This window comes from Microtus ochrogaster, linkage group LG9 (genome assembly GCF_000317375.1).
Source record: "Microtus ochrogaster isolate Prairie Vole_2 linkage group LG9, MicOch1.0, whole genome shotgun sequence".
Classification (NCBI taxonomy): Eukaryota; Metazoa; Chordata; class Mammalia; order Rodentia; family Cricetidae; genus Microtus; species Microtus ochrogaster.
In genome coordinates, this window is record NC_022034.1 from 38543864 (window position 1) to 38557655 (window position 13792).

Here is a 13792-nt window from a genome sequence, read left to right on the forward strand (position 1 = left end):
GCACACACATATACACTCCATCCCGATCCCAAGACGCTATCAGGCCGGTGCACTCCTGGCCCAGCTTCCGTTTCCGGTCCTCGGTTCGGCTTCTGCGGAAACTTGGCTCCTGGGTGGAAAAAGGGGCGGGCCCGCAGAAGCCGCGCAGGCGCACGGCAGCCGCTGCAATGGCGGTGCCGGGCTCCTTGAATAGGTATCTGCTGCTCATGGCACAGGAGCACCTGGAGTTCCGCCTGCCGGTGAGTCGTCCTGGGGTACCCGACGCAGAGACCCGCACTCCCTCGCTCGCTGGATTGGGGGTCTCTGGGCAGCCTTGCGCGCCCGGCTTGGGGCGGGGGCGTGAGGTCGCTGGTGGGATGAGATAGCTCAGGGGACCTTTCTCCAGGACCAAACCAAGTCATTCATTTCTCTGCACGTGAGCCTGGCGCCGCAGTTAAGCAGGAGAACCTGATCAGGCCACCCCAGGACTCCTCGTCCGACTGAGGACACAGACGTCCCATGAGGGCGCTCAGGGGAGTGTGAGAAGTATCAGAATATGAAGTTCAGGCATGGTGGAAAGCTTGAGGGTAGTGCTTGATGAAGTTGGGAAACAGCTGTTTGTTTATTCGGGAAACGTTTTCCTAAGCGCTTGTAATCGCGTGCTCCGGGAGGCGAGGATGTGCTGACTGACAGCCCTGCCTTCAAAGAGCCCACTGTTCTTTTAGGCTAAGGGCCAGCAGACACCTAAGCACAATTGTAACGTTGTTAAGTGCAGTGATGGGGTGCCCAGTAAGGATAGATGGGAGCTTTTAAAAAGGCAGTCTTGTCCACTGAGGGATGGGGGCTTTCATGGTGGCCTCCGTGAAGAGGTGACATTGAACGACAGGATTATTTAGCTGGGCCGAGGAAGTAGGTACACTAGAAGTATAAACTGTTGTTCATTTACTGGTCACTAGTTACGTGGCAGAGCGTGGCCAGGAGAGAAGTAGGTTGATGGACCAGAAAAAGCAGACTTGAGACCTCTATAACATGGAAGAGGGATTAAAGAGGTTAAAAGAGGCAGAGTTAGATTGTTTTTAATAGAAAGCAAAATGAAGGATGGACTTGGGAGGAGTAAGACTTGAGTTGAGACTGCTTAAGAATCTGTTGAAATGTTAAATGTTTAAGAAATTAACCTAGTTGTGAGCAATAAGGACAGGATAGAATTGCAGTGTGGGAGATGGGAACAAATCTAGACTTATGATAAGTATTTGTGATTGTTTTGCATAAGAAAACTACAAAAAGGTGAAATTTTTTTCAAGTGTAAATTCTGAAAGTGGTGAGACATTAGAATTGAAGAGATGGCTCACTGGTTAGAACACTCACTGCTCATCCTGAGAACTCAAATTTGATTACCAGTACCCTTATCAGGAAACTTGCTTACAGGTATCTGTAACCCTACCTATGGGGAGAACCCACATTTCTAGACCATCAAGCCTTTCTTAGTTTTCTAAATGTACACAAGTTTTTTGTGTTTGTTTTGTTTTGTTTTTTGAGTGGTGGGCCAAGTACAAATGCTTGGAAGCATTGACATTAAAGGAAAACTGGAAGAGGAGACCACTCACCATCCCAAACATTAAAGCCTCAGACACAAGGAGAGAGTGAAGGTTTAGAGAGCAGAAATGAATAGTGTTGAATGCATGTACTTTGAGGTTAAAAAGGTTACTCTCTGAAAAGATAAAAGTGAGGAAAGGGAAATAAGGCAGACTTCACGAATATCCGAATATGAGAGGGGAAAGGACAAGATTAGTTATTGTTTGAGAGGACTAGGGAATAGACCTGCAGAGAGAACAGAGCTTCAGCCACCACCATCTTATTGCCATGATACCTACATTTCTGTGCTGAGCTCGGCTTAGGGACATCCTACCCCAGGTAGCTGTGATAATGTACATGGGAAGGAATGGAGAATCCAAGGATGTGGTAGTATTTTGAAGATCTGAAAATCAAATTATAGTCTTACTCTCATGTTTCGTAATGTCTCCTCTGCAAATTTGTGTTATTCATGTAAAGAAGTCTTCGGGCTACTTTCACTATTTACCCATCGTCTGTACTAATTTGTGATTCATTCACATGTTTGACTTGAACTTACCCCCCCCCCCCACACACACACTCACTCACCTCTTCAGAATATTTTTATTCTTTAAATTTTTCATACAATTTGTTTTTATTGGATTCACCTCCAATTCCTCCTAAAACTCTTAACTTTCTAGTACAAGAAACAATTTGATGCATAGCCAAAGGAAAACTAGAAGTAGCATTTGTTGTCAAATTTTCCATTCCTTTTGGTTTGGAATGGACAAATTGATGATGTGGCTGTCTTTCTCTGCTGACGGCTTTGGGCTGGGTGTTAAGACCTTCTGGCAGGAAGGAGAGGAGAATGTTGGCAGCCAGCAGCAGGGTCACTTAACTTCTCCTTAGTTCCTTTCACCATAGGGCCAACGTAGAGGAATAGAATTCATTTGCTATTGAAGGAAACAAATTTTCAGAGTTAAGAGGCAAACTCTTTGTATAGTCATTCTGTGTTTGTCAGTCCAAAGAGATTCCTTCAAAGATTCTGTGTTATTTGATCAGATTTCCCCTTTGCATGTGTGTTACATTTAAAATCTCTACTGTGGGCAGGTGTGGTGGCATACTCCCGCAATCCTAGCATTTAGGAAATGGAGGCAGGTGAATCAGGAGGTCACAGCAGCCGTTGAGACTCTGTCTCAAAAAATAAGCACACAAAAATAAAAGACTCACTGTATTAGTCCTTTCTAGTTTTATTCCTATTGTGAAAGGAAGTTAACCATGTACTCATCCATACAGAATTCACAATTATGGTCCCTAGCTAATTATTTCTTTTCCAAACATCTTGAAATCATGTTTAATAATTGATTTGATTTTGCTTAGTTGTTTGCCTTATTTACTAACCTATAGCATCTGTAAATGTTTTCTCCCTTTCCAAACCAGGACAGGACAGTTTCTTTTTGCAGCTCATATATAAAAATTTCTCAGAAATTGCTTAATCGTGGTTAGGACCATACAAATCTCCTCAGAGCTACACATTACAATTGCCTGATGTTGAAACTTCAATGCCTCAAGTAGAGATCAGCCTACTCTTTTATTTCTATTATTAGACCTGTTTTTCTTAGCAGGCTGAGTTTAAAGTCGCTCTTCTTGGTGGTGTGATGAAGTAGCTGCCGAAGTAACCACATGGAAGAGCTTTGTTTTGACTCCTGGCTTGAGAGAGTATAGTTGGGGGATGGTGGAGTGGCTTAGTATGTGGCAGAATCGTGGGGAAGCAGCCTGCTCACTTGACAGGCCGGAGAAAGTGAGCAGGTTGGAATCATCCTCAAATCCTGCCCCTTAGTGATGGACTTAGTCATCCCTGGCTCTACAAGCCAAGTGCTGAGATTTAAAACATTGGGGGACATTTCTTAAATACACAATAACAATATGTATTTTCTCTGTATTTTCGATACAGGAAATAAAGTCTTTACTATCACTTTTTGGAGGCCAGTTCATTAACAGTCAGGAAACTTATGGAAAGGTAAGATGAATTTTTTTTTTTCTTTCAAAGGGAATAGGTATTTATTTTGGAGCCTATTTAAGTGACCATGGTCTGGGAACACAGATTCAGGCTACCCCACGTTTCATGTTCCAGTATGGGAGCTTCATAGTTTCAGAGAACAAAGGAAGCCCGAAATCAGCCCTTAAATCGAAGTCTTCTGTGATGGCAATTTCAGGGTGACTCCTTCCCTGTGCGAAGAAGGATGGAGGGGAGAGTATGGATATGATGTGTGAGAGAGCAGCGCTGTGCTTGGCCAGGTTCTGACAAGGGGCTGTAAGGGTGGAGCTTACCAGTTTGTGTTTGGGGACAGAGGACTAAGAAACCCCTGCTGATACATCTGAAGCTTTCCCCCTTAAATAAAATAATTAAAATTAATAGCAATGTATAGACACCATGACTTTATGTCACTGTTAATTCGCAGGATGCCTCAGACCACAGCTATCCAGAAAATGGGTGACCAGGGTGAGCATGGTGGTGTACCCCTTAATTCTGTCGCCTGGGAAGTTAAGACAGGAAAGTGACAAGTTTGATCCTAGCGTGGGCGACTTAGTGGGACTTTGTCTTTGAGGGGGGTTGACATAGTTTGGTTTCTGTTGTGATAAACACTAGGACCAAAATCAAGTCATGGAGGAAAAGATTAATTTGGCTTTACAGCCTGATTCTAGTCCATTGTGGAGGGATGAAAGGGCAGGGACCTGGAGACAGGAACTGGGGCAGAGACCATGGAGGAATGCTGCCTACTGACTTGCTCAGCTTGTTTTCTTACACACTTCAGGACCACTTGCCGGGATGGCACAGCTCCCAGTGGGGTGGACCCTTCCATATCCATCATTTCTCAAGAAAATGTCCCTGAGGTTTAACCCCCTGCCAGTCTGATGGAGGCAGCTAGGTGTGTCAGGTAACAAAAACCAAAACATATAGAGAGCAAGGAAAGGGGGAAGGGAGGTGAGATTTAGTAATTAGGGAATAAATCAAGGCAATATACTTAGAAGTTAAAATAATGATATTATAAGGAGAGATTAGTAATAACAAAACTTCCAGTAATATATGTCATATATGCATTAGTTTTCTAGTCAAACTTCATAAAGGCAAATGAAAAGTCATCTTAATCCAGATGTTGCACGCAGGCTTATAATTTCAGCACTTTGAGGTGGAGGCAGGAGGCTCTTGACACACTGAGTATGAAGCCCGTCAGGAATACATAAATACATAGGAAGTAGGTTTTTATCTTTAAAAGTAAATTTAAAGTGTACTGACATTTTCATTTATACAGTCATTTATAAGAGTTTTCTTACAATGTAATTTATTAACAGGTTATCTACAAGTAACTTATCATTTTCTTATCCGAATGATCCTTATTTTGGTCAGAGTCAGATCAGGCATTTTTACGTGACACGTAGGAATTTCTCCCATTGTCTTCCTGAATCAAAGTGTATTAGACCTTGGAGCCTTTTAATACTTTACATGCTTTTTTTTCTTTCAGTCTCCATTTTGGATTCTTAACATTCCCTCTGAAGATATTGCCAGAAACTTAATGAAACGGACAGTGTGTGCCAAGTAAGAGAAACCCCTCGTGTTGTGCTGCATGCCACACACGGGCTCACAACCACTCTCTGTTCTGTGCCGGGGAAGGAGGGAGAGGCTGGGAGGGTGGTCGTGGAGGGGGGATCATCTTAGCCTGAGTTACATAGATTTACAGAGTCCCCTTCTGGAGCTGAGGTGACGGACGCTTGCACGTGCAGCGGGAGGACCCTGGAATGACATACCTTTACCTAGAATGAATATGGATATGAAGGAATGCTGCACTCAGTGTCACCAAGTCTTACAAAATCTAAAACTGCTTTTCTCATTTTCGATTTGCAGTTGATCAGATTAGTAAATTTAAATTTTTAAAATGTGGGAACTGTCATGAAGTATATTTGTTAAAGAAATGAGTTCTTTTTTTTTCCCTTGGTTTTTTGAGATGAGGTTCTCTGTGTAGCTCTGGTTGTCCTGGAACTCACTTTGTAAACCAGGCTGTCCTCAAACTCACAGAGACCCACTTGCCCATGCATGAGTGCTGGGATTAAAGGTGTGTACCACCACTGCCCAGTTGAGAAATGAATTCTAACAAGCATATTTTTAAATAAATTGTTCATTGCTCATTCTTGTTTCTAGATTTTTATCTTTAGCCTCCCTTATTTTTCTTTTCTTTAAATTCTTTTGATTGGCACTTAGCTCCATTTTTCCCTGAATATAATGAAAGATTATTGAAATATTTTTCCTTAGATTTTGTTTTTAATAATGGAATGAAAAGAATATAGCAATATTTTGTAATGTTATAGTATGACGGTCACCTCCATATTTATCTAACTTTCCTGTTGAGAAGGATGCATAATTCTAAATCTAATTTCTTAAATTTCAGCTTGTTAAAGATCTTATTATTAAATATAAATGACTAGAAAATGGGAACTACAACAACAAAAATAAAAACGACTATTTGTATGCCACTTTGTTTTATGGTTGTTTGAAGTTTTTGAATTCCAGAAGTAAGGGATATTACATTTAAAATAGCTACTTGAGTACTCAAAACAAATATGTTGAAAGCTCATTTCTTTTGATGCATATCTTTGATAAGTAGTAAAATGAATAATTGTACAATACTGTAAAATATATAACATTTTCCTTTTAGTTGTTCTTTATTTCTGTGGTTGAGCTACTCCTAAAGAAACTGCTAAGTAAGAGTAGCATCACTTGCTTGCTCTAAATTCAACAGAAGAGGAGTTCACTTTCAAAGATTGTATATGCAACCTACAGATAAACTAGACATCCAAGGTCATATTAAAAACATTAAAAACAAAAATTTCTGAGGTTGAGTTAGGCTTAAAATTAGATTAAAATTGTTTTAGTAAGGATTTTTAGAAGATTTATTTATGTATTTTTATTTTATATACATATCTCTTTGCCTGAATGTATACATGTGTGCAGATGCCCTCAGAGGCCAAAAGATAGACTTGGATCCCTGGAACTATAGTTATTGGTGGTTGTAAGCTGCTTGATGTGGGTGCTGGGAACCAAATTGGGTTTCCTGCAAGAGCAGCAAGCTCTCTTAGTTACTGAGCAATCTCTCTAGCCCCTTTCAAATGGAATATTTTGTATATTCCACAAAATGAAACATATAGCAAACCCTAGGTACTCACTTTATTAGAGCTCAACGTTTTGAGTTGTGTAGTAAATTTTAACAAATGATAACTAAATAGTAATGATATGTTTTTCTTTCTGCTTACCATTCCCCTTTTTAATGGGGAAAGTGTTTAGAAAATTTTGATTTTCTGCAGCTTTTCTTAACAGTGCCATGAGATTTTGTTGCAATGTTTATATTATCCAGTATAGTATATAATAAAAAAGGCATAGGGTATAGTTCAGTGGTTGACAGCATGCTTAACACACATAAGACCCTATGCTCAGTCCCTGGTCCCCCTCAAATATAGGCATATATATTTATGTATGTGGATAAATGATGAAAAATTGGAAAACCCCCTAACTTAATGTTGGATTTCCCATCTTTCATGTCAGGTTCAGCTTCTTTGTATGGTTTGGGGTTATATTGTTGTTTGTTTCCAGCATATGCATTTCTCATGAATAGATGAGAAAGCATGGTCAATAATGGTTTTATTGTAGCAAGCATAAAGAACTAGCAAAATAACTATTATGTATTGCTGTGTGAACTAAGTTCTTTACTGAGGTTAGTACCAACCATTTATTTCCTAGGTCTATATTTGAACTATGGGGTCATGGAAAATCTCCTGAGGAGCTGTATACTTCTCTTAAAAATTACCCTGTGGAGAAGATGGTGCGTAGTGAAATGTGATTTTACGTAGGCATGTGTGCCTGTTCTGTAGAATGCATATGCTTACAAAATTTATCTGCTTCTATTTTAGGTTCCATTTCTACATTCAGAGTCTACATATAAAATAAAGATTCATACATTTAATAAAACATTGACTCAAGAAGAAAAAGTCAAACGAATAGATGTAAGTGAAATTAGCTGAACCGAAGCCCGCGGACTAAATATACTCTAGCTGTTGATATATGTGAATATGTAATGTCTGTTCAGGCTTTCTATGTTGTGTATGTGTATCTTGTGTAGTTGTGACATCAGACCCACACAGCATGTATTACTAGATAAGCACTGTTTTCTATGATTCTTTTTATAAATTCCTGTAGTACATTAGAATTTGTAGGCAGAGACTGCTTGTTCATTTACAACTGCCCAAACCTGGAATAATCACACAGAAAATATATTAATTGCAATACTGTTTGGCCAGTAGCTTAAGCATATTTCTAGCTAGCCCTTACATCTTAAATTAACCCATTTGTATTTTTTTTTTTTTTTATTTTATCATGAAGCTTGTGGTTTACTGGCAGGTGAGAGGGATGTCTTTCTCCTCCGGAGGCTGCGTGGTGTTTCCCTGACTCTGCCTACTCTCTGTCTGTTTGTCTGTCTGTCTCTCTCTGTTTGCATTTCCCACCTGACTTTACTCTGTTAAGCCATTGGCTGAAAACAGCTTTTTTCTTAACCAATGACAATAAAACATATTCACAGTATACAGAAGGGAATCCTGCATCACCTCCCCTTTTCTGTCTGATAAAGGAGGAAGGTTTTACCTTTAGCATGGCAAAATTACATACAACAAAATAGTTATCAACCAAAAATTACAGTTACAGTATTTATATCTACTTTATCTTTTATCATAACTAAGGAAAACTATAACTATCTAGTCTTCAACTCCATCAAAGGCCCTAGAAGGATATAATATTACCAGAGTTAACAGGAAGTACATTATAAGCAACTTCCAAAACTCTAGAATTGACAGAGACATCTCGCTGCCTGGACAATCACCCAAAATTCTTCTGTACCATTGGGACATCCATCTTCAGCCTACAGGCCCATAGTATCCAGCACACTTTTCCATGAAGCAGGAAATTTCAAAGAGAGTTCCACCTATATTGGCATTTTGTCAGTTGCTTTCTTCTGTGTCCTACAGAATGTCTGGCAGACTCTTTGGTGAAGCAGGAACCCCAAAGAACCATCTCACCTTTAGTTTAGGCAAGTTTAGCAGTCATTTTTCTGTGGGTCCTGTATGTCCAGGTCATACAGCATAACATCAAAGCACTCCAGGTAAAAGCAGTTTCTTGCCCAAATGGCTAACCAACTTCATAAGGAGCCTCTTCGATGCCCATCTTCCTCTTGAAGTAAATGGTGCTGCCAGGAGCAGATGTGTCTCGTCATGAAAAGTCCTCTGAGTTTTTAAAGCATTTAAATGCCATATTCTGTAAGTCTTTGAAAGATTTGAAGAATAGCTACCCTGAAATATATCTCTGTATATCTAGAAAACCTAACATGACTACAAGCTTAATTTAATAGATGACTATCTATTAATTTGTATTTCTTAATTATGCATTGCATTTTAAATGAGCTGCACAAATACAATATTTTAAGAGCATATATATATAAAAACAAATATCTATCTATATATATATATAGATATAGATATATATAAAACAAAATTGATCTTAAGTTTGTATCAATTGGACCAAGATACAGATCAGTGCAAAATATTCATCTCTATAACATATCCCTCTTTAAATGTAAGCAAACATTTATAAACAATATTTGGGAATTTGGGCATAATTCTTTCCTAACTGCTTCCTGCTTTTTGTTTGGAAAGAATTTTTAGTGGTTCACAGATACCTTTCAGGGCTTCTTATTCCATCAAATCACATTAGTCTGGAAGGAATCCACAGGTTCCTCATCTTTTGTGGAAACAAAAGCAGAACCTCTTTTCCAAAGCAACATATCCTTAGACCCAAATTTTGAAGTCTAGATACCTTTAAAACATATATATTGATTTAGCTTAGCAGCCCCCAGAATCAAATGTCTCTCTGTACTTAGCTTACTCTCAGTCAAAAAATTCAAAGAAAACACAATATTATACATAATCTCTGTGTATATTGCATCTTTACATGGCTTATTTTTTCTTACTCCATTACTTTTTCTGCAAGTTTAATGGTTATTATCTTTACTCCTTTAGTCTATGACTGTACCCTTTTATATTATAACTGCCTATATTCTTTTTCCTCAGCCTGTGTACCTTTTTCCAACACTGTGACTCATTTAGAGGTCTTTTTTATTTTAATTTGTCTTAATTGTGTGTGTATCTGCAATTAATTTTTTTGACCAGGAGTGCTTTTTTAAATGTTAAGTGTCATGGTTAGAACTAAGGCTGCTTTGCCTTTGGTTCTGCCTAGTTCAACATGACAGAGGTCCTTTCTGCTCCAGCTCTGTAAGCCATGCTCACAGCCCCATTTTAAGGCACACAGTGGGTCTATGCTGCCATTAAGCAATTTGTAGCACTCTGCTCACAAACTATTCAAATGCTTAGTCTCCTGAAAGAGTCAGAATCTGCCTTTTCTTATGCTGAGTTGGTAAGCCTTTTCTTTTTTCTTCCTATTTTTAAAATTGATTTTATTGAGCTATACATTTTTCTCTGCTGCCCTCCCTGCCTCTCCCCTCCCCTTCAACCCACTTCCATGGTCACCATGTTCCCAATTTACTCAGGAGATCATGTCTTTTTCTACTTTTCATGTAGATTAGGTCTATGTAAGTCTCTCTTAGTGTCCTCATTGTTATCTAGGCTCTCTGGGATTGTAGACTATTTTATTTTGCTTTATGTATAAAAGCCACTTATGAGTCATGGTGCCTCTGTTCGCTGCCAGCAAATAGCCCATCTGAAAAAAGTTATACTTACCTCTGTTCTTTTGTGTCTAGAATTCCTTTCCAAGCTTTCTCAGGTTTTATATGGATGTAGTTGACAGCATTGGTGCCAATGTTTGGCTGTTCTCTTAAAAGGCTATTGACGAATTACTTTTTTTTCTTTTTTTAGGCCCTTGAATTTCTGCCATTTGAAGGAAAAGTGAACTTAAAGAAACCACAGCATGTATTCTCTGTTTTGGAGGACTATGGTTTGGACCCAAACCGCATCCCTGAGACTCCACATAATATTTATTTTGGTAGATGGGTAAGCAAGTTCCTTCCACCTATCTTACTTCTTTTTTTGAAAGCTAAATGCAGGGTGGGGATGGGGATCAGTGGTAGAGCTCTGATCAAAACAGATACCATGCCTACCTTTGTATTTGATTTTTTTTATATGTAAAAATTGGAAGCAACTGGAATCAGAACTGCTTTATTTTTTAAAATTGCTGAAAAGCATGTGATTATAATTGGTATTTTTCAGAGATTTCTGTGAAACATAAGGAGCTTGTTAGAGACGACCTAGGAAATGGAGGTTACTCCTGATGGTGGAAACAAGATTTCTCAGAATGTCAGGGATACTGTTTTAGTGAGACAGAGAGAGGGCAGAGTGCTGGGCCGGTGCAGTGTCTCTCATGAAAACCTCAAATCTGTGTCTTCCGTTCTGAGGGGAGATGGAGTTATAGAAGTGTCTGCTTACTGTCCTGAGACTGGATAGGTGGATGGCAGCTGAGAGCCATGTTATGGATGCTTGTCATTTCAGAGAAAGAGAAAAGAGAGATGAGAAAACTCAAGACCACGCCCTAGAATAATTATATTTAAATTTGATTCCTACTTGGTTTGAAAGCACAAAGTAGGTGGAAAGGCATTAGAGAAGTAAAAAGATTGACTGTAACGGTCTCAGTCCTGTGATTTTTGAAGGATTAAGTTTAGAACAGTAATAAGTGGGGAAAAGTTCTCATTAGCAAGGTGCTATCATTTTTATTGTGAATAATTATCTTGAGTCTGTTCTGTATAGCTAGACTAACTTTTAAAAATCTCTGATCTAGATTGCAGATGGGCAAAGAGAGCTAATTGAATCATATAGTGTCAAAAAGAGACATTTTATTGGAAATACAAGTATGGATGCTGGCTTATCGTTCATCATGGCCAACCATGCAAAAGTGAAAGAAAATGATGTTGTCTTTGATCCGTTTGTTGGAACAGGTATATAAGTCTATTTGTTACACTAATGCATAGATTTTGCTTATTTATAGCAGTGAAGGTTATAGTATGCTTTGGATGAGAGATTGACTTGACAAACTTTTCTTGTATAATAGCTCATATTTAACACTTTGTCATTTGATGGATGTGACTAGAATGTTGTGGGTTTTATTCCAAGTAAGCCACTGGGGGGAGCATCAGGCTTATTTTTTCACAGATGTCTTACAGCATATCATATCTTGTAGAGATGTATAGAATCATAGTATTTATTTAATTAGGAAAACTCTTACAGAAAGAATGAAAAAAACAAAGCAGAAAATACTCATGCTTTTAAGTAAGTAGCCATGTATTTGGATAGAGGAAAAACATATCTTTGATTCTGTTGGTGGGAGTTGTTGAGTAAGTGTGAAGCTAAAGGTGACCAAGTCGCCATAGTCTCGAGTCTGCTTGCTGACACCATAACCCACGTTCTTCTGAACTTCCCTGAGATGCTCTCCTTATTAAGTCTATGGAAAGCCTGAAATTCCAAGTTGACTTCATCTGATTCTGACGTTTTCCTTTTCTCAGATTGCTTTCTTGTTTGATGTAGCCCTTAGGCAGGCAATACTCTTATTTAAATTTTATCTGACAAAACCCACTGTTGTTTAGTTAGTGTCTCCACAGCTGTCTTGGGAGCAGTGGAGATGCAAGGTCAGTGCCTGTTGAATCTGTGGGTCAGTACTACATTGTTCTCTAATACTGATGACAGCCAGTATGAAGACACTTTTAAGTCTTCCTGAGGAAATTGCGATGCAAGGAGAGGCTATGTCACGTGGTCAGGGTTACCCAGTATATCGCTTTTGCAATCAGACTCCAGTAGTTCATGTAATTGTTGCTTCTGCAGAACTGTCTCTCTCTGTATAAAGTTTACTGGCCACTACTTGCACCTAAATTAACTTCAGGAGTGTGGCCAAATGTGATTAGGAAGAAGTGGCATCTGGTCTAGAGTTCCTAGGGGTGGAAGAAATTTTTGTAATTTGTTTTGAGCTAATTCACCAGTGCACTTTTTGGCATGTTTCCGTGGACCCCTCTCTCAGTATGCTAGTTTGTTCTTCTCTACCTTCATTTCCCTAAACACATTCTCACATTTTGAGCTTGCTATTGGAACCAATATCAAGTTTACTTACAAATTATAAGAACAAATAATATCCACATAACCAATCCCAGCTTAAGCTCTTGTTAATATTTGGCTTCTTTTACCTTATCATTTTATTTATATTTTTTCTTGAATCATTTGAAGGTTACATTTACTTTGTTTTTTAAAAAATTATTTGTTCATTTATGTTTGGCCTTACATGTATGTCTGTTGACGGTGTTGGATCCACTTAGAACTGGAGTTACAGACAGTTGTGAGCCGTCATGTGTGCGCTGGGAACTGAATTGGATCCTTTGGGAGGTCAGCCAGTGCTCTTAACCCCTGAGCCATCTCTTCAGCCCCTGAGCATTGCATGTTTTACCTTCCTCTCTCAAAGGCATCAGTATACATTCTTAAGAATAAGAATTTTATATATATTTGCATTTATTTATATTCTGCAGTTGGGTGTTGTGTTTTACTGTTAAAGTCATTTTTATTTGGAACATTATTAACACTTTTAAGATTAAAATAGTTTTCATTTGAGTGGTTTTAATTTCCTTAGAATGGGTTATTCATTCCCACTAGAGATGTTACGTCCTTAAGGCTTGCATACCCTGCTTCTCTGCCTCAGTATTAATACTAATTTTTTTTCAGCATGGTACCAATTGAATTTGATTTTCCATATGTGATGGTTAGTTACTGTTATATTTTATATTCTTGCAGTTAATCTAAAGCATTTGTGGGAGATACATTAAGAGCTTGTAAATATACTGCTCCTTATCCAGGTGTCTCTTCATCTTGTCAAGTCAGATTTAGCATCCAGTGGCAAGATTCTTGTTTCAATCAGTCTTTTCCTTGATGATTTTTCCACTTTAGCACTTCTTCTCTTTCTGTTGCTAATTTCACTTATTATCAACAGGAACTACTAAGTCTGTCCCTTTGTGTTAGGTGATGTAGAAGTCCTTATACCCTTCATTGTTAGCTATTAGCCATTGGGCCAATTCACTGTGAGCCTGGCTCTGCCTACTCCTTTCACACTGAGTCTGTCTGTCTTTGTGACCTGTCACTTTTTTTCCCCCTTAGAGAACTTTTAAAATTTCTGGCTTACTTTTTT

The 13792-nt window shown here is 38.7% G+C and overlaps 1 protein-coding gene across 2 annotated transcripts in view; it reads left to right on the forward strand.

The window, feature by feature from the left end:
- Nucleotides 1-142: 142 nt before the first annotated feature.
- Trmt11 (tRNA methyltransferase 11 homolog) overlaps nt 143-13792 on the forward strand; it is a 52818-nt gene continuing 39168 nt past the window's right edge. Inside the window, exons 1-7 of one of the 2 annotated variants that reach the window (XM_005363656.3) lie at nt 149-239; nt 3482-3547; nt 5052-5125; nt 7319-7400; nt 7489-7581; nt 10495-10629; nt 11411-11567. In XM_005363656.3, the coding sequence (XP_005363713.1) occupies nt 168-239; nt 3482-3547; nt 5052-5125; nt 7319-7400; nt 7489-7581; nt 10495-10629; nt 11411-11567 (679 nt within the window). In that variant the 5' untranslated portion in view covers nt 149-167. Of the gene's footprint in view, nt 240-3481; nt 3548-5051; nt 5126-7318; nt 7401-7488; nt 7582-10494; nt 10630-11410; nt 11568-13792 lie in introns of both variants that reach the window. The other variant, XM_026787480.1, reaches the window with a different exon arrangement.